At 36.6% G+C, this 27,619-nt stretch overlaps 3 protein-coding genes and 1 non-coding gene across 4 annotated transcripts; 3 read left to right on the top strand and 1 right to left on the bottom strand.

The window, feature by feature from the left end:
* Positions 1 to 3,960: 3,960 nt before the first annotated feature.
* Positions 3,961 to 10,352, top strand: LOC149007151 (putative glucose-6-phosphate 1-epimerase). The gene is made up of 9 exons (XM_089165746.1): positions 3,961 to 4,538; positions 4,634 to 4,824; positions 6,345 to 6,419; positions 8,058 to 8,114; positions 8,197 to 8,354; positions 8,452 to 8,583; positions 8,830 to 8,932; positions 9,502 to 9,601; positions 9,732 to 10,352. The coding sequence occupies exons 2-9, from the start codon at positions 4,747 to 4,749 to the stop codon at positions 9,947 to 9,949; spliced, it is 921 nt and encodes a 306-aa protein (XP_089021872.1). The 5' UTR covers positions 3,961 to 4,538; positions 4,634 to 4,746; the 3' UTR covers positions 9,950 to 10,352.
* Positions 10,353 to 10,683: 331 nt separating this feature from the next.
* On the top strand, positions 10,684 to 15,492 carry LOC149007152 (S-adenosyl-L-methionine-dependent methyltransferases superfamily protein). Its single transcript, XM_089164758.1, has 9 exons — positions 10,684 to 11,093; positions 11,182 to 11,243; positions 11,377 to 11,428; positions 12,118 to 12,232; positions 12,328 to 12,422; positions 14,464 to 14,570; positions 14,653 to 14,767; positions 14,874 to 14,918; positions 15,041 to 15,492. Exons 1-9 carry the CDS (start codon positions 10,878 to 10,880, stop codon positions 15,107 to 15,109), a joined length of 876 nt encoding a protein of 291 aa, XP_089020884.1. The 5' UTR covers positions 10,684 to 10,877; the 3' UTR covers positions 15,110 to 15,492.
* Positions 15,493 to 17,658: 2,166 nt separating this feature from the next.
* Positions 17,659 to 27,471, top strand: LOC149007153 (serine/threonine-protein kinase STY13-like). Its single transcript, XM_089164757.1, has 6 exons — positions 17,659 to 18,651; positions 19,196 to 19,328; positions 19,493 to 19,688; positions 26,060 to 26,184; positions 26,255 to 26,413; positions 26,726 to 27,471. Exons 1-6 carry the CDS (start codon positions 18,521 to 18,523, stop codon positions 27,038 to 27,040), a joined length of 1,059 nt encoding a protein of 352 aa, XP_089020883.1. The 5' UTR covers positions 17,659 to 18,520; the 3' UTR covers positions 27,041 to 27,471.
* Positions 22,798 to 22,874, bottom strand: LOC149007154 (small nucleolar RNA SNORD36). The gene has a single exon (XR_016175418.1). It is a non-coding gene; the product is annotated as a small nucleolar RNA SNORD36 (small nucleolar RNA).
* Positions 27,472 to 27,619: the final 148 nt, after the last annotated feature.

Genomic DNA, 27,619 nt, shown 5'->3' on the forward strand with positions numbered 1-27,619 from the left:
TTTTTTTACTATTTAATTTGACATTATCAAATTTAAAAAGTTCTTTTAAGTTTTTTTTCTCAACACAAAAAAATAATAATTTAGATAGTCTTGTTTTGAAATTCAAAATGATAAGAATCAAGCGCAAAATTAGTACTTGATATGATTTATCTAAATGATTGCAATATTGTGTTTTGACTTTTTAATTTTAGAAAGACAAAATAGACATTAAACATTGTTATTCACACTTAGAAGTTGGTTACAAAATGATTTCGTATTGTGTCAAACATTTATTGCAAGTTGAATTCCTAATTTCATATTGAGAGGTGTTGGTCTTGTTCAAGAGGACCAATTCCTTGAGGTTGATGACACAACCCTTACCTTATCAGCCTAATTTTTTTGCTTAAAAAACATTGCTAGATATAAAGGACATAATTAGAACTCTTAGTAGAGATTAATCAATTAATTTGATATTTCTTAAGAATTATTTACTAGCCCAAAAGAAAAGAGAGGGATTCCTTGAATTAATGGTATCCTTGCTCTCATAATGAAGAACCCAACATGGGGTTCCTTCAGGTAATTGAGTTTGTCTTTGAAACTAGAGTAGAGGTCGGCACAAGAAATCAAAATGAATGTGATTTGAATCAGACAACCTCAATCATCACATGAAAAGAGTCTAAAATTTTTCTTCCCCAAATCTTTAGGACCTTTTCGCATTTTATCTCAAAAAAAATGTGGTCCACTCATGGAAAGTAGCTATTCAAAAAGATTGAAAGTCACATGAATCCTCTGAATATAATTGAAGGATCAAAGATTTATATAACCCCATAAATCAATATTCAATCAATGAGATTTGGTTAGCTGTAGATTCATCTTAAAATATTATTTGATCGATGTGATTTTTGTGAATGAGTAAATGTATAGCTTTTTTGAAATCTCTGGATTTCACCACTTACCCTTAAATCTACAGATTCATGTTTTTAGTGTAAAAATGTGAATCTCTAGATTTCATGAATCTAGAGATTTTTACAACCAAACATGTATAATTCTCAGATTTATGTGACCAAACAAGACCCTTAAGGAATTCACAATATAATTGGATGACTTTGAATACATTTAAAAACGATCAAAATGGAGGCATTAAAGCATTAGCATCCTACTTTATGTTTGAAAGATACAAACACTCCAAAATTTGATTTTCATTAGATACATTAGTCTAATTTGTCAATAAAAACCCGCTAAATCACTGTTTAGTCTAATTAGCTTTCCACCACTGGAAAACTATAATCCTTGATCATCGATAAAACTTTATGAAAATCTGATTCAACCACAATAGAATCATCATAGATTTGAGATAATCAAGTCAGATTTGGTTACCAACAACAGAGAAAGTGGGGAGAAGCTTCCAATTGACCAACTTGGTTCTATTTTTATTAATTTATTATTATTTGTCATAACTTGGTCTCATATTTATATAATTAGAATAACCCATACTTTTAACATCCACAAAAATAACCAACGGCTAATATAATATTAGTTTAACTGGCAGCTCTAAATTTGGGATCTCAACCTGCTTAGTGGAGAAATTATTTTTAATCTAAATATTAGAATTAAATTTTATATAAAATAAATTAATTAACTAATTCCATGCCTTTTTATCATGAACCACCTAGCACTAAGCTGATTCAATTTCTAATGTTTAAAATTATAACTTAGAAAAAGCTGAATTTTTCTAAATTATTTTCTTTTCATTGAGTAAAATATATCAAATTTTGTAGTTTTTTTTAGTGGATTGGGGAAGCCATTTCTTCCTGGGGTGGCCCCCATATACTGGCAATGCACAAATTTTATTTATTTATTTATTTTTCATATAATAGTTTTATTTTTCATGTGAGAAGTGGTCCTAGACAATTATTTTTTTAAAATTCTATTGTCTCCTTTGAATCCTGTATGAACTTTTTGTAATTATATAGATTCATCTAACATTAAGATTTGGTGCTACAAATGGGACCTATCTACAAAGAATTAGAGGAAATCAAATTAAACCTATTAAACATAAAGTAATTGAGTCTACCTATTGAAAGAGGTAGGTCTATGATAGGGTCTATTGTAGTCTATTTAAAGTTAAACAACAACTTGTACATCTTTTTTCTCTTTTTCATATAATAATTATATTCAATTCAAAACAGGAAGAAACAAAGAAACAAAAATGTTGGATCTTTTAATTTCGAGGTGTGGCTCGGTTGGCAAAAAACAAATGCTTCCACATAGGAAGTTAAAGTTATAATCCCCTCAGGGTCAGGGATGAAGACCCACTTGTATTAATTATATAAAGTTTCTCCTGAAGATGTAGTCGAGGTGTGCATATCCCAGTAAGCTGCCTCGAATGAACTTTAGATCTGAAAAAAAAAAAAAAAAAAAAAAAATTTGTTTGCTATTCTTTAAGGTAGTTGTAATTGCCATTCTTTTATATAGTAGTTGAATGGCAGAATCTCAAAAACAATCAAGAGAGGGGCCCTTTTTTATTATGGTAGGTAACATTTAAAATAAATTACTCTTTTCATTGATAAATTTATACCCATAAAATTGTGTAGCCAATATTTGAGATGTCATGCCAAATCTAGGGATGTCACCCTGGGCTATCAATTTATTAACCAATTTTTTTTAGGTTGAGAATATATTAATGACACCCTTTAATATCAAGAAATCACAATTAGATGATGATGTAAATAAGTTAAACTTTTAAAAAAGACAAGAATAATTTTGAACGATAAATCAGTTAAGTTTTATGAACCATGGCTCCATAGATTTGAAATCTCTAGACTCAAACAATCATGTGAACAGTGCTCTAAACAAATTAGCTTGTAAGGGTAACTATTGAAAATAAATAAATCCAACAGAATTAATGCCATTGATGGAGTTATTAATTTATTAATCAAATTTATTGTAGGTTGAAAATATATCAATGACACCCTTTAGTATTGAGAAATCACAATTAGATGCTAATGTAAGTAAGTTAAACTTCTAAAAAAGACAAGAATAATTTTGAACAAGAAACCTTAAATTCTAGTTTCATCATCTTCGACTTCTTTCTTTTCTAATCATTTTAACCTTAGCATGTAAGGGTAACATTGAAAATAAAATAAATATAACAAACTAAGACTGATGGTGTTAGTAATAAAGGGTTTGACTGATAAAATGAACAATTATGGGAATGATATTGATATTAGGTAGTAACTCAAGGGGAGGGATTGAAAATTTTATAAAGATTGGTTTCATGGTTGGGTTGGGCCGGGATTTTGCAATCCCAAGCTTAGCCCTATGTATTATAATCTAGGTCTATTCCTGCCCTAACCCTAATTCAGGGCCAATGATTAAAGAAAGATCCTAAGCTTTACATGACAAATGACTAATATTGATATTAGGTAGTAACTCAAGGATTGGCCTTGATTGGTTAAAGATTGGTTTCATGGTTGGGCCGGCTGTCCTTGCAATCCCAAGATTGGCCCTATGCCTTATAATCTAGGTCCTATACGTGGCCCTAACCTTGATTGACCTTATATTTGGCTTTGACCCTGATTGGCCCTATCCTTGTTCATGTTTGTAATTCATTGAAATCAACATTATGGACAAAATCATGATCAAAATTAGGGACAGGTTCGGACAGGCCCCACGAGCTAAAAAATAATCTCAGGCGTGCTGATCCTAGTAAGGTCTATAATATTTTGGCTCTAAATAGTTTTCAAGGCCAAAATCTTGAACCCAAGCCCTATTCGGACTCAGGTTGGGTTTAGGGCGGGTCAGGCGACACTTGCATCCGTTTTATTGGGATTGGATGAAAATATAACATGAAAAGGAAAAAAAGAAACAGATACGTCGAGTGGTCTATGAATCGTCAGATTGGCATCAAATTATCAAAAGGAACTTCCTGAATTTACAACAAATGCCCTTCGAACCCTGGTCCTATCGTTCAAAGTCTCTGTAGCAGATTAACCTCGTGACTTCTGAAGCAGTGAAAGCGAAGAAAAGGGGAGAGAGAGAGAGAGAGAGACGGGCAAGGCAGAAGAAGAAGCAGCAGCATTTCATTTCATGTCTGTCGTTTCCAACTCCCAATTACCAACAAACAAGTCGCACCGGTCGTCTTTTTTTGTCTTGGTGTGAGTAACCTGAACGATCACCACCAATTGCAGGTCACGTATCTTATCAAATTCAAGAGTCTCCTTCCTATAACCTCTGTATTGTTTATACCCTAGAATCAATCAACTCCATTTTGCTTCTGAAACCCCCAATTCTGATAATCTTTCCTTTTTCATTATACTCAAAAGACTTGTACGGAAGCATGCTCTGCTTGTTTATTTAGGTAAACAGACGCCAAGAAGCAGAGCATCAGTGCGTTCCCTTTGGAATTTGGAAAACCTTTTGGGCCCCATAATCTCCCTCTTTTCTGTGTTTGTTTTCCTTGAATAAAAAAGGATTCTTGGCTACAAGGTCGAAGTAGACGTTGGTGGGTTGCTCGTCAGACTCGACGCCGGTATTTATTTAAATCAGAACAGGGAAAGGTCTGAAGATTATTTTATTTTTATATTTTCTTCTTGTTGTTGTTTGGATTCTTTGTTCGATTTTATTTGAAGTTCGATTCATCTCGTGTTTGCAGTTCATTAGGGTTTCTGAGTCGTCGATGCTGCTTCAGTGATCGCTTTATCTTAAAAAGGTGTTGCAAGAAATCATTTCTTCATAGTTCTTATAGGGAGATAGAGGTCGAAGCAGATGCCGTTGACTGTCGTGCACGAACCGGAGGGATTGTCTAAGGTTATATTGACCGAGCCCAGCGGATCGACTGCCGATGTACTCTTCTTCCTATAACCTCGACTAGATCTTTTTGTTTTGTTGGTTCTTATATTAAGTGATAACATGCTCTGTTCGAATGCTAAATAGATAATACTGCAACGGTTTTCCCCCCCTTCATTTCTTTTGTTTAGGATGATGGGGATTGTAAGCTTCCAGTTATTTCTATATTTATATGATTTTATGATAAAGAACCAATTGTGATGTGCTGCCTGGAGAAAATAATCGTTAGAATGGGATTGGTAGAAATTCAGAGTCATGGGTATGCGATAGATTAGGAAAGGAGGGACCTTTTACTCTAAAAGTAGAACACTTAATTGCAGAAGGTGATAATATGAAGAGAACAGTGTTCTCAGCTTAATTGCTGGAAACGAAAAATTATTGAAAATTTTCTGGTTAGAAGGATGTTGATGCCGATCCAATTGATTGTTGGACCAGCATGATTGCAACAGCCATTTGACCCTCTCCAGGCCTTGATAAATGCTGGAGCCTTGTGGGCATGGCCTTGGTTGTTAAACCAATTGAGATTTATCAGATGAAACTTTGCTCCTGAAAATTTGCCTTGGTTCTTCCAGCTTCCCTGATTTCTTTTTAAAATGAAATTCTTGCAGAGGAGTTTTTGTGAGACCCTGAATAGTCATCCAATTGACACACCAGATAGGAGTTCCATATGTTGCAATTTTCCAATTAAAACCCCCCCTTTACAAGAAAATAGTTGTCAATGTCTGTCACAATCCCTTTACTGTTCAAAGTTTGTTCACCGCATCTTCGATATGCATAGGAAACAATTTGGAGAAGTTGCCTATTTGCTAAGCTGAGAAAAAGTCCATCTTTGTGAAACCAACTATTAGTTATTGATTTGTGTTTGGATATCAGCGATGGGGTGGATGCCATATATTGTCTTGTTGTTGAAGTTTCTCGAATCTCTTTTCCAATACCATGATGAGTTTCCTATTTGTTAGACAGACACTGTTTATCCTCAAACTCATATGTTGATTTTTCTAAAGTCTTTACACTTTCTAATTAAATGTGAAGTTGTTTAGACATGTATTAGTCATTTAGTCCTGCTGTAAATGATTCTGAGACCATCAAATGAAAAAGATTAGCTACAATGGGGACATGAATAGTTTGCATTTCATTTGACCAGGGGATCTGGATTATTGGGAAAACCTGCAGGCCAACTGAAAAGTTGTCTGTAATCTTACTTATTTTTTGGGTGTCCTCCTTAGACAATCAAAGAAACCCTCTTCTGATGCCAGTTTTGAACTGAAAATTGGAACTTGAACAAACAAATACGAAGGAAAGAGTCCTTGGTGAATTCCAGAGCTAAAACTGCCTTTAAATGTTATACAAATCACAGTTTATATGCTGTATAATCTGACATGATTTCCCACCTCTTCTAAAAACAATACATGTCTAGATTAATTTTCTAAAGATGATGAGGTTCTTAACTTTTACTTTTTGTTATTAATTATTCATTTATAAGTGAGATGATCCAATTTTAATTAAAATGGATGTAGGTGCTCCTGTATGGTGGGCAAGTTGTGTCCTGGAAGAATGAACGTAGGGAAGATATGCTCTTTATGAGCAGCAAGGTAAATCCATTCTGACAAAATGCATCTGCAATATTCTAATTTGATTAAATGTGTTATCTTCTTTTGGGCAATTGGATGGTTATCTACTATTGTTGAGATTTCTAAGGTGGTTTTTTTAACTTTGTACTGGAAATTATTGATTTCTTGATTTCTTATTGTAACAGTATGGTGGTATTATTTTTTTCTCAAGGTGTATTACTGCATTTTCACCATGGGTATTAATTACTTCGTGCAAATCTATCTTTTGGATGGGTCTCTGGAACAATCTGACATGATCCTTTCCTTTCTTTTTAAATTAGAATTTTTAACTCTTAATCGATTAGTTTTTATTTTATTTTTAACTCCTCCTTTGATCCGTTATATTTAGTGCTAACAAATTCAGGAGAGTAAATAGAAACCTCATTTTCTGCAATAGAATCCACATTATAAGTATAGACTCAGCTGTTTCAGGCTGCGAAGCTTCCTTTTTGATTTTGTGCTCTACTGAGTTATATGCTTTACTGAGTTATGTGCTGTTTTCTATTACATTCACATCCTTCAAGACTTCTTTATTTCCATTTTTCTATATTGTATGACACAAGTGCCTACCATAAATTGCCAGCATTTTGTTTTCCTGTCAAGAAGGGCATAGATTGCAGATATTTAGGGATAAGGTCTCCTGTCTGGCACACCTGGGAAGGAGTCTATTGGTAGGCATCCCAGTGGCCTTCCAATCTAGTGAAACGACTCTCATCATCCTTCCTTATCTCTCCTTTCTTTAACTTAATCGATGGATGCCTGCAGCTGCAGGTATCTGTATTTGATAACCCACAGCTTTCATTAGGATTTTGAGCAACCTGATTTTGCACCCTGCACTGAGTTCTGCTGCAGCTCTGATTACTGATGTCTCTCCAGCCATCTAGCTTAATTTTCAGGTCTAGTTCCATATTTTGAAGGTTTATGTATATCTAAAGTTTAAACTCCCATCAAGTTCTCGAGTGATTTTTTTGATTGAGAGGAGAAGAAAGGTTTAAGATTACATGAAATCAACACCATGCATCTGCTTGAAATTGGTCTCAATTAGCATAGAATTAGCTCTCAGATTGGAAAACTGAGATATTCTAGCATTTCATGCATGAATCAGTTGTATTGGGATCAAGTCATTGCCAATTCTGATCCGAGTCGGCCAGTTCAGCAATCCTATTCTTGAATTTTGAACCATCAATCTTCATGAGTTCTTCTGGTGAAGTTACACGCTTCCAGTTATCACCAGAGTTGCAGGGAGATTGATTTTCAATTTGCCATTTTTAGCTGGAGCCAGAGTTGAAGGGATCAATTGTGGGTAATAAGAGAGAGGGAGGGGATTTGGAGATGAAAGATCAGACATCTTAGAACATCTTCTCTAAAGATAACCCATTGGGTCAAATTTAGGTTGGCAGCTGGCAGATAACTTGAGAATCCAAACCTGGAAAATTTGTTTGCTTTTTATATTATTCCAGAGCAATAAATGGATCTGGATAGTGCTCCATGGTTTGTGTTACATTGTTTAACTCAAAGCCTGAAGCAGTTGTTATTGATTGACTACATCTATTTTAATTTCTAATTTGAAGAAATTTATCTGTATTGGCAATTAGTATAAGAGCTCATAATGTTAAACAGGCTGTTTGGAAACCACCGAAAGCTATCAGGGGAGGAATACCTGTCTGCTTTCCTCAGGTAGGTTTTGGAGTACTTTGAAGATCTGTTCAGCATCCTGGTTTAGTTTGACCTATTTAACAAGCCCTGTTGTTTTTTGCAGTTTGCTAATTTTGGAACCCTAGAACAGCATGGCTTTGCTAGGAACAGATTGTGGTCAATAGATAGTAGCCCCGCTCCTTTACCTCCGGCTAACAGCCAGTCTTGCGTGGATCTCATTTTGAAGTCCACAGAAGAGGATTTGAAGACATGGCCCCGCAGGTATAGCTACTGCTCATTTGGATTGGTTGAAATTCATGTTGGATAATTAAGGAGTTTCTTAAACCTGTTTACCTCTTAAGTCCAATTTATTTTGTAGTTTTGAATTGCGGCTTCGTATTTCACTTGGTGCTGGCAAGCTTACTTTGATTCCTCGAGTGAGGAATACTGACAACAAGGCATTCTCCTTTACGTTTGCTCTGCGTAATTACTTATCTGTCTCAGATATCAGGTTTGTCCAGTTTCCGACAGCTTATTGCATCCAGCCAGAGATGATTTATGATTGAATTCGTTGTCTCCTCTGGTTTACTGTTGTTCAAAGGCCCTCTGTCCATTTTACATGTTATCTACTTTCTCTCTAGCCTCTTAATTCCTCCATTGGTGAGTTGTATGGTTTGGTCAGTTTAAATTCATTAGTTATGCAAAATATTTCTCTGTTATCCATTGGAGAGAGATTATGATGCAGTTTGATTTGCAGTGAAGTGCGTGTTGAGGACCTGGAGACACTTGACTACTTTGATAACCTGAAGGGGAGAGAGAGGTTCACAGAACAGGCTGATGCAATTACTTTTGATGATGAAGTACTACTTTCCTTCTTTTTCCTTTGCTGTCTGGGCATATTACTTTGTGGGTGGTGGACAAGCTAGGACTAAACATGTGAACAAAACTTAGTGAGGGGGAAAAATGGTTTTAGAACTGGAATTCATTTTATAAGGGTCATACTTTGGATTATCAGTTCTCTTGAAATATAGATGTCTTTACAGTCTGTTTGTAAGACAAAAAAAAGTGTAGGAAAAATAAACATGTGGGGCCCACTTGCAGTGGAGTGGGAGCAGAGGAAAGCAAAGAAAAGGGCTTTGTGGAAAAGTTGAAAATGCGGGTCACACTTTTATCATTTCCTTCTCTTCCATACAAAATCCCATTAAAAATGTAGAACTTTAAATGAGATGGGGTGGGAAAAGTGGGATGCCATGTGTTTAAAGAAGTTTGTTTGCTCAGTTTTCCACCCCATTGAACCAAACATACCATGCTTTGGGATTTTATGAAAAAGATTACTTTTTTCTACTTGTTTTTCCACCCTCTCCAAGTTCTTCAAACAAACAGTGCCATAGTTTCTTGATTGATTGATGAATATGTTTTTTATTGGCAGGTAGACAGAGTGTATTTGAGCACACCAACAAAGATTGCTATCATAGACCATGACAAGAAAAGGACCCTTGTGCTGAGGAAGGAAGGCCTACCAGATGCTGGTGAAAACCTATATCATGCTTTCTACATTTCTACATTTCTACATTTCTACATATCTACATTCACTGGTTGAAAACTTAATGAGCAGATTATGCAGTAGTATATCCTGACATATTATTACATTACTTGCAGTTGTATGGAACCCATGGGACAAAAAGTCTAAAGCTTTGCCAGACTTTGGGGATGAAGACTACAAAAGAATGTTGTGTGTGGATTCAGCAGTTGTTGAGAACTCAATTGTCTTGAAACCATCCGAAGAATGGACTGGCCGTCAGGAGCTCTCAGTTGTCTCATCAAGTTATTACAGTGGGCAGTTGGATCCTAGTAAGGTTCTTTCTGGTTTACGCTGATCTTCTAGGGTTCACTGATGCTTCCCTGTAATATATACCAATTCTCTTATTTGATGCACAATGTATATGCTATTGCTTTTTCTGTATTATTTTTCATTGTAGTAGGATTCTGAAATCTGGTTTAAATAGTTAAACCTGTCAATTTGTAATATTGAACCTAGCTCTCTAGATTTAAGCAACAGAGAGTTTCCTTGGGGGTGTCAACCTGTCTGAGAAGTGATTGAAATTTGAAACATTGAATCATGTAATATCCAATTAGATTGCCATCAAGCAAAGCTGCTTTTTTTCCGTAAATTCAGTGCTGAAAACTATTTTGAGGAGTTCTAAAATAAAAATGGTTTTATGAATTACATCCTTCAAATGGAAGGAGAAAGATAAACAGATGTGCTAGCCTACCTTGCCTAGCAATTCAAAGATTTGGTTTTTTCTCATTTGAAAAGTACAATAGAATATGTAATAAAAATCGATTTTCTAATTGAGCTTTGCATTCCCAGAATCAATTGATCTGTTCATGGTTTTTAGAAGGTGGAAATTTGAGGCAATAAGAAGAATTTTTTATGAGTTTTAATTTATATTTCAAAAATCATTTCAAATGAGAACCGGCTCAGGAATAGGTTTTTGAGTGGTTTACTAAATCGCTCCGATTCAACACAGTAATTGACAGTAATTGAGAACCGGCTCAGGAATAGGTTTGATTTCGACATTTCGTACGTTGGTCAAAATCGCCGATCCGATTCTCGAATGCCTTTCTGGTTCTGGGTGAAAATTCCCGATTTCTGATAGCTTGGCCACAATTTTAGGGTTTTGCAAGTCTTGCTGATTGCGATACAGGGTTTTATGCCTTTGAAGAACTGGGGATTGCAGGGGATCCTTGAATTGTGCTAGTTCAGGCAGAAAGACAATTGATTGAAAATTATCGTTGAGATTGATGGAGGGAAAACGCAAACGGAGAAGAGGAAAGCAACGAGGTACCGAGAAAAGCAGTGGTAGCTGTAGCCACACCACCAACACCACGACGAAGCACAGTGACCTCAAGGATCCCTGCATCCCTAACCAAACTCATACTCGTCAACCAAAGCGCTGCAAAACTGATCCGCTTGAAAACTCCATCTCCGCCGCCCCCAAATCCAATTTTCTTCACAAGGTCTGTATCTCTGTTTTACTTCTATTTTCATGTTTGTTCTAGTCACTGAACTAAACTAATGCGAGAGGTTGGTGTTGTTATTATATAGATGCGAGCTAGGTTGTCTGGAGGCCATTTCAGGATGTTAAATGAGAAATTGTATACTTGCAGGTACTTAATACTCACGCACTATTTCTCATCCTTCTGTTCTACGCTTGCATTGATTGTTCTAGTCTCCTTGCCCTCTTTAAATTGGTTGTTTTTTTCTTCCAAATTACTGATTGTGTATGTCTTCCCTTTTCAGCGGAGGCGAGGCTTTCAACTTCTTCAAGGAAGACCCGTCACTCTTTGAAATGGTATGGTTGTTGTTCAATTCCGTCCGTCTTCGTCGTTATGATTTTCTTGTTTTCCATATTCAGTTTTCTTGAAATTTGATGCTTATGCTTGAATTTGATGAAAAATAAACTACTGTTGATGTTCAAAGCATGCATCTTTATGTAAGCAGTAGATGTGAACTATGGAGAATTCGAAGACATACTCCACATCTGAATCACATTCTCTCTCCACCGCTAGAAAGACCTCCGAACTCTCCATGCCAAAGACTTAATAGTAAAATCAATAAATATAGTCTATATAGTGTGCATTCTTTCGACTCTTATCTAATGTTGAAGGTTGATTTCTGTGGCTTTGAGTATGGGAATCATGATATGCTGCAAGAATTTATTTTTCCAATCCAGAATCATACTGATGTCCAAAGGCCTGCAGTTTTGAAATCACTGATCTACTCTTGATGCCTTTGTATCTTAATCCCAGGTCATTACCTTTCTTGCCTTTCTCTGCCTATGTCACCTGCCAGTTCATGGCACAATGCTCTCTTTTTTCAGTTTCACTTGATAAAAAGGGGTTGGCAGTTTTAGTTGATTCTCAGTAGTGTTTGATTTTATCTTCATATTAGACTGATGTTTGAAATGTGAACCCTTCAATAATCTTCATTTTCATTACTAAGAAATTGGATTACTTGTATGAAGTTTTCTTTTCTGATCAGTATCATGCAGGATATCAAGAACAAATGTCACATTGGCCAGAGCTGCCAGTTAATATAATCACCGAATGGATTAAGAACCAGAGTCCCTCTTTGAAGGTGGCAGATTTTGGCTGTGGTGAGGACTTTATGACACTCTTGCTTCTTCCCTGCTGCCCCCCTTTTTCTTTTTCCAATCTTTTGGTTATGTTGGCTGACTCTGTGATACTCTAGGGGATGCACGCCTTGCCAAAAATGTGAAGAATAAAGTTTTCTCTTTTGATCTCGTCTCAAGTGATCCTTCAGTAATTGCCTGTGACATGTCAAATGTATGTGTTTTGACTTGGAATAGCATCCAGTTCTATGTTTACTTAGATTATCAATATTCAATAGACTCTCATGTTAATACTCACATCTCTGACTCTTGACTACCCCTAGATACGTATGTTTGTTTAATTGTTGACCAAGGACTTTGTTGGGGGCTATTGTTTAATAGTGACAGTTAAACGTTCTATAGACTATTTCTTTTTGTTTATAAAACATGTGATCCATTGATGATTATGTACTAGCTGTATGGGCAAATTCGCCACTTCCCTGAAAGAAAAGGGAACATCTAATAGTCATAGTTGTCAACATGCTGTAAAGCTTGAGCTTCGTTGGCTTGCAGCTCTCTCTCGCTCTCCTTCTCTCTCCTTCTCTCTCCTCTCCTCTCTTCTCTTCTTCTTATCAGTCTACTTCTCCATCTTGCTGTGTCTGATTCTTCTCAGGTTTCCCTTTTCCCCCTATCTTCTTTATCCTTCTTACTCCTTTATTTTTGTCTACCATTACTTGGTTTTCATTGACTTCTCTTTTTTGAATTTTATTTTTCACCCTACTATTGTCATATTGTGTATTCACCTCATTCTGATTGAAAATGCCAAAGATGGCAACTTTTAGTTCTTTAATTCCCATGGCCATGTCATAACCTACAAGGCCTTCACTAGTATGGATGGGTGCATTTTATAACTGTTTGAAACCACCTTCTATTCTTTCTCTTTTTGTAATTTTATAGTTTCCTGTACCACCCTTCATAATTTGCAAGTGAGAAAGGACATTATTGAGACACATTTACAGCTACATGATTTTACGGTGCCCTAGACCTGTAGGTTTTAGATCTTTTGAAAAAATTTTAGGCTCTGATGATTTTCATTCTCCGTGCTGTCACCACTACTGACTATCTGATTATTTAGGTTAGAACCATTCATAGTGTTTTAGAATGCTGAGTTTTAAAACAAACTGGAGCTAAGCAAGATGGCCAGAAAGCAATTTGGATAACTAGGAGGGGAAATGAGGGAATGATTTAGATTGATGATGTAGGATAACCCAGAGGTGCAATTCTCTTTATCTTGGTTCAATCATCCACTTGGAGAAACTGAAGACTGTGTTGCTCAAAGAATTGGAGCAGGTTGTAGGAAACAATGAGACAGTTAATGGTGGAATGTGATTAATCTTGTTAAATGGCTTTAAACCAACCATGTTTCCTGGCAAAATACAAAGAAATTAAGAAGGGAACACACTATTTAATGATTTTTGTTGAGTCACGTAGCAAATCAATTTAAGTGACTTGGGAACTTTGTTAGACTAAACTTTGCCGCACTACAACGGTCGCATGTTGGCTGTGTTACTTAGAATCATGCTGGATTCAATACAGCAGAATTTCACTGGGTGACTATAAGGCCACCTCTTTGGCCTTGGTTTGAGTTAAAAAGGGTTTGAACTTTTGATAGGTATATTAATAGGGAAAAGTCCAACACCTTGTGAACATACAGTTCAAGTGGTGTGAGGAAGTGGACAGCCACAAGGTCAGTCCAGATGGATTCTCATTTGATAGATTGATTGGAACAACATTATTTTTCATTATAGCTGGAATTCTAATAGTTTGCCAGGCAAAAAAATTTGGTTGAGCCTCCTAAGTGTTATGATGTGGTAGCCATATTCTTACTCGTAAAGTTTGAGAATAATATAATTAATGCTTCTGTACTGGGGATAGCCTTTTGTTCAAGCCCTCTTGGTTGTTATTTCTCAGTTTTCTCTGTTAGTGTAGGAGATTCCTGTTTTCTGATTTATGCTTGTTCTTCAATCTCTTTTTCTCTCTAGATTTTACAAGAAATAGAAGATTTTATATATATCAAAGCATACAGCATATTTTGAACAATGAAGTGTATGGGTTGATCGGAGTCAATGTCATTAGTATTATATTTAATTCCATTTGGACAACATATTTCTCAATATACCATTGACTGGAGGCACTGTCCAATCATGAAGACATGAATAGCTATTATGTTTGTTTAGATTTTCCACTAACATGAAGTTGTACATATTACCTTGCAGGTTCCCCTTGGTTCGTCCTCGGTGGATGTTGCTGTTTTCTGTCTCTCACTCATGGGGACTAATTTCCCAAGTTACCTACAGGAAGCACATAGAGTTCTTAAGCCATGGTTTGCATAAGAATAATTCCTGCTAGACACTGTTCCGGTTACACCTTTTATTGGTACTGAACTGATTTTCAACACCGTGCAGTGGCTGGCTCTTGATAGCAGAAGTGAAAAGCAGGCTTGATCCAAATACTGGAGGAGCTGATCCAAATAGTTTTTCGAAGGCAATCTGTGAACTTGGGTTTAATCTAACTTCTAAGGTAACTCAGGCTCCTGTACGATGTAGAAAATAAGAAAAGATAAAGTAGTACAAAACAGAAGTGGATATATTTTTTTGTTGTACTGACTGAATCATGTCATATGCAGGATTTCTCAAATAAGATGTTTGTTTTGTTTTTCTTCAAGAAAAAGGTTCAGTAGCTTCATCTGCTTGAATCTTTGAATGAAAATAATTTCAGGTTTACCCATTATGGAAGGGTATATGCAGTCAGTAATTCATTAAATTGAATTTTCTTTTCTATCATTTTCTGCAGGAGAAACCATGTCAAGGGAAGGAAATCGAATGGCCTGAACTGAAGCCCTGTCTGTACAAGCGTCGGTGACTCTGGTTCTGTGGACTTTTCTTGCTCCAGGTTGTTGATCAAATCAGTGAAATTGGGACTGATCAAACCTGATTCTAATATAAATTGGTGGTCTTCTCTTTCCTTTTATTTTTTTAATTTTTTAATGCATCTTTCATTCACAAGAATTAGGTGAATTGATGGTTAATACACCGACTTGATTGAAATTAATGTGACTAACCTTGGAGGATTTCAGAGTCAATTAGTGTGACCCACTAGACCAACCAACCGACATTGCTGCCAACAAATAAAGCATTTATGTGCTGAAACGAAAAGGAAAGACTTCTTTCTTTAGCCCAACAAAAATCTAATTGCAACAATTACAACTTCCACAGAAAGAGAGGACGATGGGGTCAGAGACCAATAAAGCTCTCCTGAGAAGTAAATTCTGGTAAGCACAAAGCTGGCCCAGATGAACCTTAGATAAAAAAAAAAAAAAAAATCTTAAATTAGTAGTTTTTTTTTTCTTGGGTAAAAGCAGCATTTATTAATTACGGGAGAATCCCCTATTACAACTTAATCATAATAGATCAAACGTTAAAGACCAGCGTATATTAGGGGGGATGGGAAGGAGGTAGTTAGGAATGCTTCTTGTGTAAGGGACTTTCCTTTGCTAAAACATCAGCTAACATATTAGTTTCTCGATAAATGTATCGAAAAGTGATAGAATCAAATGAGTGCTTAAGGTTTGTGATGTCCAATAATGATGGTGAATAGCTTCTATGGTGCTTTTGGTGGATTGTGCTGCAATATGTAGAAAAGAGCCTGATTGTCGGTTTTCACTTCAATGTTGGACAAGCTAAAATCACGGGTCCACTACAACTCTTGACGCACTGGTAAAGCTTTCATTATGGTAGGTAAAACCCAAACACCAATTTTGTTTTTTCATAGATCCTTGTGAATTATATTATTCATTTTATCTTAAAGATAAAATCAAGAGGAAGTCAAAGTCAAATATCTTCATCATCAAGGGCAAAGTCCCATTGTACATTTAAATAATTACAAGAATGTAGTGGAGCCGTGGAGGTACTTATAAGCATATTTAGTAAATACGCATATTAATTGTTGTATTAATATACGTATTAAAACTTAATTTTTTTGTATATGAAACATATATTTAATATCGTACCCAACTTTTAAATGTAGCTGTATTGATTTCATTATTAATTGCCATGGTGTACTAATTTATTTTTTTAGAAAAAAATAATAGAAAATAAAAACTCAAAATACAACTTATTCCCATTGTTTTCTTTTTCCCTTATTCTATTTTTCCTTCGCTAACAAGTGATGACTCCCAAAACCCATAACTTGCTTATCATTAATAATCGTATTTGTCGGAAGTAATTTACTTTCTCTTTCATAAACTATTTATATAGTGTCTTGGATTTTCATTTTATATCATAGATACTTCTTTTAGGATGTCAAGATAAATTAGAAATGATTCAAACATGAAAATCAATATTGACCTCTAAATAGCACAGAACAATAATACAATACGTAATGTTTTTTTTTTTGTTGCCAACCCTGGTTTCCAAGGCTTTGCCCTGACTAATCCGTGTTCGATCCGGATCACACACATGGCTGTGGTGGGTAAGTCTCCCAGCGAGAATTTTTTGCATCCACAAGGTTTTGATACTGGAATCTTACTTAAGCGGACCAAGCTGCTTACCACTTGGACCAACCCCCGTTGATCACACAATACGTATTTTAAACACATTTTAACTTACTGATATTATTTCCTAAATCAGAAATTCCTATAGTATTGGAATAGCAAAACCCAACAGATTGAACAATGTGAGTGATAAATTAGACTTGAAAGAGATGACTCTCTTTCTTTTTCAAATTCTGAATTAATTGAAAAAGATCAATTTACTATTGATTTGTAAAAGGACAAAATTCCATCTATTTTTACTCCTGTATTTATCCAAATTAATTGTATTAAAATATATATATTATACACATAATGGATTATTGCTTTACAGGAGTTATTGAGTCGATTTATTGAAAATATACATTTGTCATATAATCTTATTAATTGCCATATATGTATTATTGGGGTGAAGTCTGAATCCTTCTAGAGACCTTGAAGATCTAAACCCTCCTTTCCACGTGTACCACTTGATCTGAAAAACATGAGTCACGTGGGAAGCAGAAAATGACATGGAGCCCACTAGCTAGAATCAAAGTATGGGCTCACCAAGCAAGAACACAAAAATATCAGGATATAAAGTTTTTGGCTTTTAGCATTTCTATAATCACCCTAACCTGCAATCATGATATTATATATTTTCTTATACGTTAACCCAAAATAGTTATCTTATTATCACCGCCTGATCATTGATCACAGATTCACATCACACTAGGGGTACTACCGTACAAGACAAGTATAGAGAACTCAATCATCCGACGGCTTCTTCTGGTCCCACTCCGATAATGCAAAACTAATAACATATACCCAGTGGGTCCCACCTTTCTCTTCATCAGCCCTTGGATGGCAAGGAGTGAGAAGTAGAGAGAGAGAGAGAGAAATATTTGCAGAGAGAGTGAAGAAGGAGAAGGAGAAGGAGAAGGTGAGTGTAGTGTGTGAGAGAATCCGTGAAGGGATTTGGATTTGGATTTCTGTGGAAGTGGGTTGTTGACCCCCAGATTTTGAGGGTTCAGTTTGCATGTGCACTGGAATAGTTTTATTTTTTTGGGTTCTCAGAGTGTTTAGTTTCTCTTGTAAGTAATTTCTGAAATGGTATCGAAAGTCTTCCTCTATTGCTTCCTTTATCCCTTTCGTTTCTTTCTTGGAAGGAAGAAATATTGTTTATTCTACACTTATTGACAAAAACCTGTGCTTTCAATGACTTTGTCTGCAGATGGAAACATAAGAATAAAATAACAACTTGGATCCACTCTACCCAACAGACTTACAGATCCTGGATATAGAGTTATAGACTATAGTTGAGATTTGGTGAAGGTTTTCGGTGTTTGTTAAGTTAAAGTTTTCTTGATTAGTTCTCCTACTTTCGCTTTCTCTTCTTCTTGTAATCTGTTGCATTCCAGGGAATTTTGTTCTGTCCCGTTCCCAATGAAAGCTTCATCCCTCTGCTTCTGAGAGCTTGTTGGGTTTCGGATTTGTTCTCCTCGTTTTCCCCGGAATGGTGGGGTCTTGGGTTTCGAGTTAGTTGATTATTTTGGATCTCCATTCCTGCTTCTTGAGAGTTGAGAGTCAGTTTTGTATTGGAAAAGCGACCATGCGAGGAGTGAAGATTATGTATTTATAGTTGTTCTCTGCTTCACTTCAACTTCAGCTTATCTGAGTAAATAGGTCTTCGTTTACTATAAATGGGTGATGGGTACAAGGGTTCGTTGCTAGATTGACGGCAGATCCTTTACAATTTTAGTAAGATGGAATCTAGTAATGCCTTCTACTCAGTCGACGAGTTTCGTTTGGATGCTAAGTGGCTGATCGATCCTAAACATCTTTTCGTTGGACCGAGAATTGGAGAGGGAGCCCATGCCAAAGTATACGAAGGAAAGTAAGTCAGAAATGGTTCTTCGCTTCTTCTGTAAATTGTGATCTTCTACTGGCGTTAGTGAGCTCGTCTTAACTTCACAAGTTGATCTTTTGTTTTGTTCAAATCTTTCCGGAGTAACCCGGTGTCGTTTTCTTCTGTTATTTTTATTTTGATTGACATCAGCTTTGTTAATCTTGAAAATCCTGCTTTAGTTTTGTTTGAGCATTTGGAAATCATACTTGTTCAGATCAGGAATTCCATTGTGGGAATTTGCTTGGAGTAGGAAAAGTTGCGGTCTCTTCAACTAGAATCTCCCCAGGTTTTCTGCTAGGCATCCTTTAATCTCTGAAATCCTTTCCTGATCCTCCGATTGCTTCACTCTTATGGTTTTTGAGTTACTTCACATGGTTGGGCATCAATATGATCAAAATTTTGCTTTCTTTTATTGATTAATCATTTCAGGCGAAATTTATATTTGAGGCGTTTCTTATTATCACAATTGACTTGCTTAATTTTGTTTTTATTTGTATTACAGTTTGCTTATTAACTTTTTCTTCCTATGCAGGTATAAGAACCAGAATGTTGCTATTAAAATTGTCCACAGAGGGGAGACCCCTGAGGAGATTGCTAAGAGGGAAGGTCGGTTTGCAAGAGAGGTTGCTATGTTGTCCAAAGTTCAGCACAAAAACTTAGTTAAGGTGGTTTTTAACTCCTTTGTCAAATGGATATCAGCATTTTTTTGTAGTTACTCTACAGTAGTTTGTTCCCTTGCTAGTGTAATTTTTGTGTCTTATAAATTTTAATTCTTGAAACTGGGACCTTCAAACCAGCTGGCATTGACAGTGCTAATTGTTATCAACAGTTTATTGGGGCTTGCAAGGAGCCTGTTATGGTGGTCGTAACTGAGCTTTTGCTGGGAGGTTCGTTGCGTAAATACTTGCTGAATATGCGGCCTAGGTGCTTGGATACACATGTGGCAGTTGGTTTTGCACTTGATATTGCTCGGGCAATGGAGTGCTTGCACTTACATGGAATCATCCACCGCGATCTTAAGCCTGGTAAGTTTTCATTGCTACTGGTATCTTGTTATAATATGTTAATGGTATCTCATAGGTTACACAGGATCTTCTCCTGTGAAGTATAGGATAGTTTTGTTTCTATCTCCAGCTGATCTCAATATTATTATCTGTAACCTTTTCTTGTTTTCTTAATATATATTAGACTCTTTGTCTCAGACGAGACACAAGAGGAAGAGAAATTCTTTTACTCACAAGCTCTTCACAGTATAATGATTTATAGGGTCTACCCGTGCTACAGTGATTAGTTGGCATTCTCCATCCGCAGTTACATGTGTTTAAAGTTTAAACAAACTGTAGTGGACCTTGGTTACTTCTTTTGTTTGAGTAGCAGATATTGATTTAACTTGATTCCACTGAAAAAATTGGAAACACAAGAAAGAATACACATATATGATGACTGTGAGATAAATGATCATGGTTGGTTGGAGGAGACCCTTTGAACTTCAACTGAAGTACATTGGCATTCTCAGTTTTCACGAATCTGCTCCCAACCAACAATTTTTAATCGTTTTTCCTGATTTATTGAATATGCTTGTCAATAATTTTGCTCAGGAGAAAATGTTTGTTGTTAAGTTTTGTTAAGGGTTAAGAGATCTCATCTATTCCGATTGTAACTGCAAAACAGATTATTGAACAGAGATAGAGAGAAAAAGAAGTAATATTAAGGGAGAAAAGAGGAGATTAATTAGGTTCAGAATCCCCAGTTGATCTCACAATATATCTTTGAGATATCAAAACTCCTCCCTGTAGAACTTAGAGAATGAATTTACCACTGAGACTGACTTCATAACTATATGGGCCCACAGATAGAGGCCCATGCAGTGTAATAAACCTCATTCTTCCAACCGTCAAAATGGGGGTTTCAGATCAGAAGAGATAGCTGACAGCTGGAGTCTTCAAAATAGCTCTCTTGTAGCTAATTTCCTTTAGTAAAGAAGCTAACCTTCCTTTAAAGGTTGTTGTTGGTCTAATTTTCAAAATTGAAACGCAATTCTTTCCTTCTGCTATTGTTTCCAATTGTTGATAGTTAGGAGCAATCTGATTTGGTTAACTAACGTAAGTTTTTTTTCCCCCATGGCCTTTGTCATGTGGAGTTAAACAATCATGCGAATTTGGTTTGTTCATTGGTGCCTACGTGCCAGGGTGTCCTTGTCTATTGATTTTGTAGTGCTCTTTTTTTTTTTTTTCCTTCAATTTTTTCTTGAGGAAGCCTTTTAAATAAATCTTAAAAATGCCTAATTGATGACTTTGTACATATGCTTTGCTTCATAAAATAGATTACAATGGGTAGTTGAGTTTTCTTTCTTCTTGTCTACATGCTAGGTGCATTGGCTATTGAATTTTTTTTTTTTTTTTTGAAAAGCTTTTAAGTAAATATTGAAGTGCTTATTTGATAACTTATCTATATTCCCTTACAAAAAATAGATTATAGTCAGTAATTGAGTTTTGTTCATGGTTTGAGATCTCAGTCTCGACCTAGATCTTGGCCAGCAAAAAAACCAAGATTTGTGAGATCTTGGTCTTGACCCAGATCTCAACTAACCAAAAAACTGAGATCTTGTGAGATCTCGGCCAAGATTTGGTATTTTTTCAAGGCTCAACTCAAGTGAACTCGAGGGCCCATCTTGGTCCAGTTTTAGGGCTCATTTTGGTGGGAACCGGGTATTTTAGCATATTCTAAGTCTTCTTCTAAACACAGTGGTGGTCTTAGATTTGTGAGAAAACAAGCGTATGCATGAGTTTTAACTTGACCGTAACTTTGAAACCAATATGCTGAAGGAATGAATAAGTAAACTTATAAAACATGAGATACACAAGCATTACTTGATATAAATGAAAGCATAAAGGTTTAAAGTCAAATAATACATCAAACATGTTCAGTTGTTCACGATTCCACATAACCACACTGGTGTACTAATACCACGAGAGTGCAAGAGTAAAATCATTAAATCAATGAACAATAAATTAAAAAGGGTATTTGAGTTTAAAATGACACTTTTGATTATGTAAAATGACATTTTGCATGTAATCCAAAGCGAAACACCTAGCGTAGAACATAGTTTTTGGGGGAAAAAATGAAATTTGGGGGGAACACTCGCCTTGTTTGAAGATTGGCTTCAAAATCACTAGATCCTTGTTGATTAGTTGTTGTAGATGAGTTAAATGGAGTATTGAAGAGGAGATTCCAGCATGTTTCCGGAGAGAAATCTGGCCAAAAGATGAAAACCCGCAAGGTGGCCAGAGGTCGAGTTGAGAGGGGAGATAGTCATCTTGTCTTGGCTTGACGAGATGTCGTATTAACAAGACCTGTTGGACCAAGATCTCGGCTGGGATTTACAACTTCCCAGATTTTGCTGTAGGTTTGGCCTTGAGGTATCACAAAACTGATATCTCGGCCAGAGACCTTGGTAAGATCTCGTGAGATGTCAAACCATGGTTTTGTTGAGCCATATCAGATATGTATCCATGTCCTGAATGTCAAGTACTGCTGCCATAGTGGTTAAGTAAAATTTTAAGTATTTGGAAATCTTTGCTTGTTACCCACTGTTGAGAATTCAACTCTGTAATTATATGGATACTCCAGTCAACGTCCTGAGTTTCTGTGAAGTTCCAATGCAAGGTACGGAGCCATCGAGTTTGATTGAAGTATGCACTTGTGTTGTTAGCAACTAAAGACACATCCAGAGTTTTCTTATGTGTCGGTTGTCTAGGTGAAAGTTTCGAAATTGATTGTTGTATTTATGTACAAGATGTTTGCATCATTTAGCTGCCTCTATCCAATGGCTGGCTTCCAGGGTTACAAAATTTTGTTTGCATCTCAGTTAACAGTTTGATAAAAGGTACCCAATGTATGAGTTTCCTGCCACTGCAGGGTCTGGAGGGTCATAATGCATCCATACCTCAGCTTTCATTGCAAGGCTCTTTTCAGGCTCCAAGCTATGACCTCTTAGTCACAATGGGGGAACCTTGCAGTACATAGTAATTAATTTTCTCAGTGCAGAGGCTTTTTGCTTGATGTGACTACTATTTCACTGTTGCCGCATGAGCCAGCCTTGAGTAGGAAAAAATTTAAAGGTTTGTGTTCTTTTGGTCTCGTGGATTAATATCTGGTTTAGTTGAAGCTTCATGGGAATTCAGTTGACAAGATTCTTCCATCATTTGACTTGGTCACTGGAATTAAGGGAGGTCCTTTTACTGTTGGGATGCATGGAAGTGGCTGAAGCAGATAAATGGAGAGTATATTGAGTGAAAGATGAAATTTTCTAATAAGAGGCCCGGATGATCATGCACCATGGATGTGCTGGGTTCAGTATAAGAGTAAGGCTTGCCATGAAGAGCTACAGTTCTGATCAAATTCAGATCCTCACTGTCATAGATTTGTACTTCATCCATGCTAGTGTTCTGATGCAAATCCTAAGTGCTACAGGTTGCTATGGACCTGGTGATCTGTTCTACCAAGTGGGGGAGTGCCCTAAGTTGAGTTGCATATCCCATATAGGATTTGTTGCTAAAGGTTGCTATGGACCTGTTGATCTGTTCACCCAAGTGGGTGGAGTGCCCTAGATGAGTTTGCATATCCCATATAGAAAATTCTGTTGGCCTGTTTTGTCTAGGTGGTTTCAAATGATTTGAGAGGTTTTGTTGACTGTTCAAACCTTTCAACCAAGGACCTAATCACCAGAACAGATTGAGAGCTAAGCTCAGTTATATGACTTCTTTTTGGTTGAAAATCATGGTTTTGGTATGATGTGCTGCATGTCTGGGTTCTCATTAGCAGGCCTTTATCACACCTTTACTCCTGTGGTCGGTGTATTATAAAAATTTCCATTGTTAACCCCAAGAGATTGGCTCAGCTGGCAAAGACCCACACCTCATAAGCTGGGGCTTCGCCCCTATATATAAGTTATCCTCCTCCCCCATATATACAATTTAGAGTTCAAAAAAAAATTTCAATTGTTGAAAACCTGTCAGTTCTTTAGACATAAATTGTGTTTAGGAACTGAATTAATCATTTACTACACACAGATGCTGTGCCCTGGGTTGGGTTTGAAGGACCATGGCATATATTTGGCTTGACATTGTGAACTAACTATATTAAATGTTTGAGTGTATCTAAGTCTAAAGTTTATATGAAGTAACCTTTTTTATTTGATGATTCCTTATCTATAAGGATTTATGATGTGCCAGACTTTTAAAGGGAGAAAGCTTTTCTGTGAAGAACCTTCTCATGGAAAGGGTAGGTTAGACTTCAAGCTACTGTTAACTTGCAACTGATTAAAGGTATTATCAATTTATCATTTTCATTCTCCTATTGAAGTGAATTGAAATCCCCATGTAACTGCTGGACTGGATTAAGTATGGTACATTAAATTTTATTGGGGCTTCCCACTAGGACAGGATTGCCATGTGAGGATTATGCATGAGTATTGTTTCTAATGGAATCCTAGGTATAGAACCTTGTTTGGGATTGCTGTGATGCTGTCGGTCCAGAAGTATACTAGACGACCCTGGTAATGAATTTCGTAATAAAGCTGTAGATATGCTGAAGTTCTCAACCCAAAAAAATAATAATAATAAAACCACTGTAGATATGGATCTTTTTCAGAAGGGACAGATAAAACCAAGGATGGAATTGGTATTCAACTTGAAGGAGAAATTTGAATATGGAACATGATAGGAGGGGCTCAAAAAGAAGGAATTTTTGGGAGGAGAGCCTTGTGTAAATAACAAACGTTTGGGACTTAATGGGAAGCTTCAAACCCTGATTACCATTTCCTAAGGACTCCTATAGTACTAAAGGTAGATGTTAGCCTGGTTTGAAAGATAAATCTCATTTGTGTCTTGTGACTACTAGTCAACTTCAGATTTTAGGTGATGGACCACAACTTAGAATTCTGCTAATTCCAATTGATCAACTCCCGAATAACTAGCAGAAAAATAATTTCTGGTGGCTGAAACTCAAATCTGGTGAACTGAAAAAACATACTGAACTCGGTTTCCAACTTACTGGAGGAAAGGTTAATGGGATAGAATACTAGGGGTTGGACTGCCAACAATGCAAGAGCGTATGCCCAAGGTATATGGAAGAATGGAGTAGGGTGATGGAGATTTGAGTCCATAAAATGATACTCTTGTTATCAGACAATGATGACAAAGCATGATAACATTATTGCTGAATAATTGAAACAGAAGGATGCAAATGCAGGAAGTATATGAGGAAATTCAAAGAAATTTGTATGGGCATGCAAGGTAGTAAACAGACCTGAGGGAAGGTGGACTGGTTTGATGGTGGGTATACAAGAAGAAAGAAAGATGACATGTCAATGCCCTGAGCCATGGTAACAGCACTATGGGTTTCAATTCTTTCATCTAATAGTGCCCATGATATCATACTAATGAGAACAGAGACTCCTATAAAGATCATAAAGTAGCAACTTTGGTAAACTAGGTAACTGTCTCAACTCAGGAAATCAATCTCATATCTTATTGTACTTCCTATAGAGATAAAAATAAATAAAACCTCTAAATTTCCCAGTAGAACAGAACTAAGTTTAGACCTGATTCATCACTCTCTAGGCTTTTGGGTGGGTTTTGGGTCAGTCTACAGAAATGCTGCTGCATCTAGTGTCAATATCCTTTTTGATAGGCTGGTAGCACAGAAGTGCTAAATGCATGAAATAGTTACCAATCTAGTGAACAGACATGTGCATAGCGATTGTTCTACTACTATGTATGCTACACAGAGAACTCAGGAGAATCTGCAGAGGTGTCAGTTTCCTCTATTTTTGCAGTTAGTGTCATCTTCAATGATCTAGATTTTAGGCAGGAAAGGTTTAATTATTAATGCTCTCCAAAACTGATTCCTAATTGCATCTACTGTGTCTCTGTGCGTGTGTGCGTGGGCATGTGTGCTCTGATTCGTGTGGAAGCAATATGTTTGACATTGACATATTTGTTATTTCTGGGTGGACGTAATTCGTGTGTGTGTGTGTGTTCGCTTTAATTCGAGAGGAAGCAATACGTTTGACATTTGACATATTTGTTATTTCTTGGTGGACCTAATTCATGGCAAGGGTATATCCATGCCTGTGTACGAGGGTAACTGTGTGGTGCCTACAAGGATTCCTAAGGAATGTAGTAGAGTATTGCCTTCTATCTTTTATTAACAAATTAATGTGTATATCCCTGCCTGAGTGCAAGCTAGTGTTGTCAGATCGATTGAATTAATTGTTGAAATCCTAAATTGATGATAGCATTTAAAAATGTGTTTGGATTCTATGCCCAATTTTAGTTGCATGTCTGAGCCATTTGAATGGGCTACTAATTCTTGTTGAGTGGTTTTTCCACAGAAAACTTGATATTAACTGCGGACCACAAAACAGTAAAACTTGTGGACTTCGGTTTAGCAAGAGAGGAGTCGCTGACAGAGATGATGACTGCAGAAACTGGAACATACCGTTGGATGGCACCAGAGGTAAACATTGACTTGAACTAGACTTTCTTTCTTTTCTCGGTCAATAAACAATCCTGCTCATTCCTGGCAGTTGTACAGTACGGTCACACTGAGGCATGGTGAGAAGAAACATTATAATCACAAGGTGGATGCCTACAGCTTTGCAATTGTCTTGTGGGAACTCTTACACAACCGGCTGCCATTTGAAGGCATGTCAAACCTGCAGGCTGCTTATGCAGCTGCCTTTAAAGTAAGCATCTCCTTCTGATTTGTTATATGCTTCCTGTTTTTAGAGAAATGCTCAACTGAAGACCAAGCTACATGAATTGGGGATTAGGATCATCAGTTAAGTAGTTCTTAGTAGGATATGGTACCAAAATGTTTGTATAAGCGGATGATCCCAATCATTGAATGAACTTCCTTAGAATGCTGAGATCATTGATTAAGTCAATTTTTCAGTGTAGGTAGGCCAGCGACTGATTTAATGCATGTTTAAGGGCTTTTAACTTGCTGTTACAACTTCTGCAAAGCTGTGATTAATGTTTTAGTCTGCTGTCTTCAGAATGCAAGGCCCAGTGCAGAAGACCTGCCTGAGGATTTGGCACTAATCCTGACTTCGTGTTGGACGGAGGACCCGAATGCCCGGCCAAACTTCAGTCAGATAGTGCAGATGCTACTCCGATATCTCTCAAAAATCTCACCACCGGAGCCTGTGATTCCATCTCGCGTTTTCAGTTCTGAAAATGCTGTTCTTCCACCAGAGTCTCCAGGTACAAGCTCGTTGATGGCAGTACGGGATGACTTGGGAGAAACCCCAAAAGCCCAGATGGAGAACAAGTCGAAAGGTCTTTTTTTCTGCTTCAATCAGTGCTACTGATCCCCCAACGAAGATGATGCTGTCTCCTTTTTGTGAGGATTGTAACCTGTATCTTTGAGAGAAAAAAAAAGGGAGGGGGGGGGGGGGGGTGCTCCTTAATGAATTAGATTCTTAGATTCTAAATTCACCAGGTATATTTCGAAAAGTGTAGATTATGCATCTCAGGAAGTTTCTGAGATCTGTATCCAAGATAACAGTGCTTTGTAGCCTTTGGTAATTGCAAGTCATCCTAATTACTTGACAACTGACTATAAACGTTCCCCCTGAACTGATAGTTGGTAATGTCTTCAGCAAGCAAAATTCATTTTTAGTGTTAACCTTTCATTCTCTCTCAGTTAAAATTAGCTAATGCAGAAACAGAATGTGAGTTTTGTTTTAACATTTGATCGTAAGAAGCTTAGAATCTTACAAAGTATGATAACTAAACACTTATAGTATCTTATGCCGATCGTATTTTCTTAAATGCTTATAGGTAACAGAACGTAAAGTTGAATTTGATAGTCATTATACTGCTTCTTCAAGGGTCTAATCATTTGGAGAATTAATCAAATTCCTTTCCCTTTGAGATACTGCTGGAGA

The sequence above is a fragment of the Hakea prostrata genome, chromosome 8, assembly GCF_041222555.1.
Source record: "Hakea prostrata isolate BN-2017 chromosome 8, UWA_Hpros_2, whole genome shotgun sequence".
Taxonomy (NCBI): domain Eukaryota; kingdom Viridiplantae; phylum Streptophyta; class Magnoliopsida; order Proteales; family Proteaceae; genus Hakea; species Hakea prostrata.

Excerpts from the sequence above, each read along its gene's own strand:
- LOC149007151 (XM_089165746.1), top strand. The coding sequence starts at position 4,747 with ATGCCGTTGACTGTCGTGCACGAACCGGAGGGATTGTCTAAGGTTATA. Across the intron at positions 8,584-8,829 it reads TTATCTGTCTCAGATATCAG|TGAAGTGCGTGTTGAGGACC; the intron begins GTTTGTCCAGTT and ends TTTGATTTGCAG. Across the intron at positions 9,602-9,731 it reads GGAAGGCCTACCAGATGCTG|TTGTATGGAACCCATGGGAC; the intron begins GTGAAAACCTAT and ends CATTACTTGCAG.
- LOC149007152 (XM_089164758.1), top strand. The coding sequence starts at position 10,878 with ATGGAGGGAAAACGCAAACGGAGAAGAGGAAAGCAACGAGGTACCGAG. Across the intron at positions 11,094-11,181 it reads AATCCAATTTTCTTCACAAG|ATGCGAGCTAGGTTGTCTGG; the intron begins GTCTGTATCTCT and ends GTTATTATATAG. Across the intron at positions 14,768-14,873 it reads GGTTTAATCTAACTTCTAAG|GATTTCTCAAATAAGATGTT; the intron begins GTAACTCAGGCT and ends TGTCATATGCAG.
- LOC149007153 (XM_089164757.1), top strand. The coding sequence starts at position 18,521 with ATGGAATCTAGTAATGCCTTCTACTCAGTCGACGAGTTTCGTTTGGAT. Across the intron at positions 18,652-19,195 it reads GCCAAAGTATACGAAGGAAA|GTATAAGAACCAGAATGTTG; the intron begins GTAAGTCAGAAA and ends CTTCCTATGCAG. Across the intron at positions 19,329-19,492 it reads AGCACAAAAACTTAGTTAAG|TTTATTGGGGCTTGCAAGGA; the intron begins GTGGTTTTTAAC and ends TGTTATCAACAG.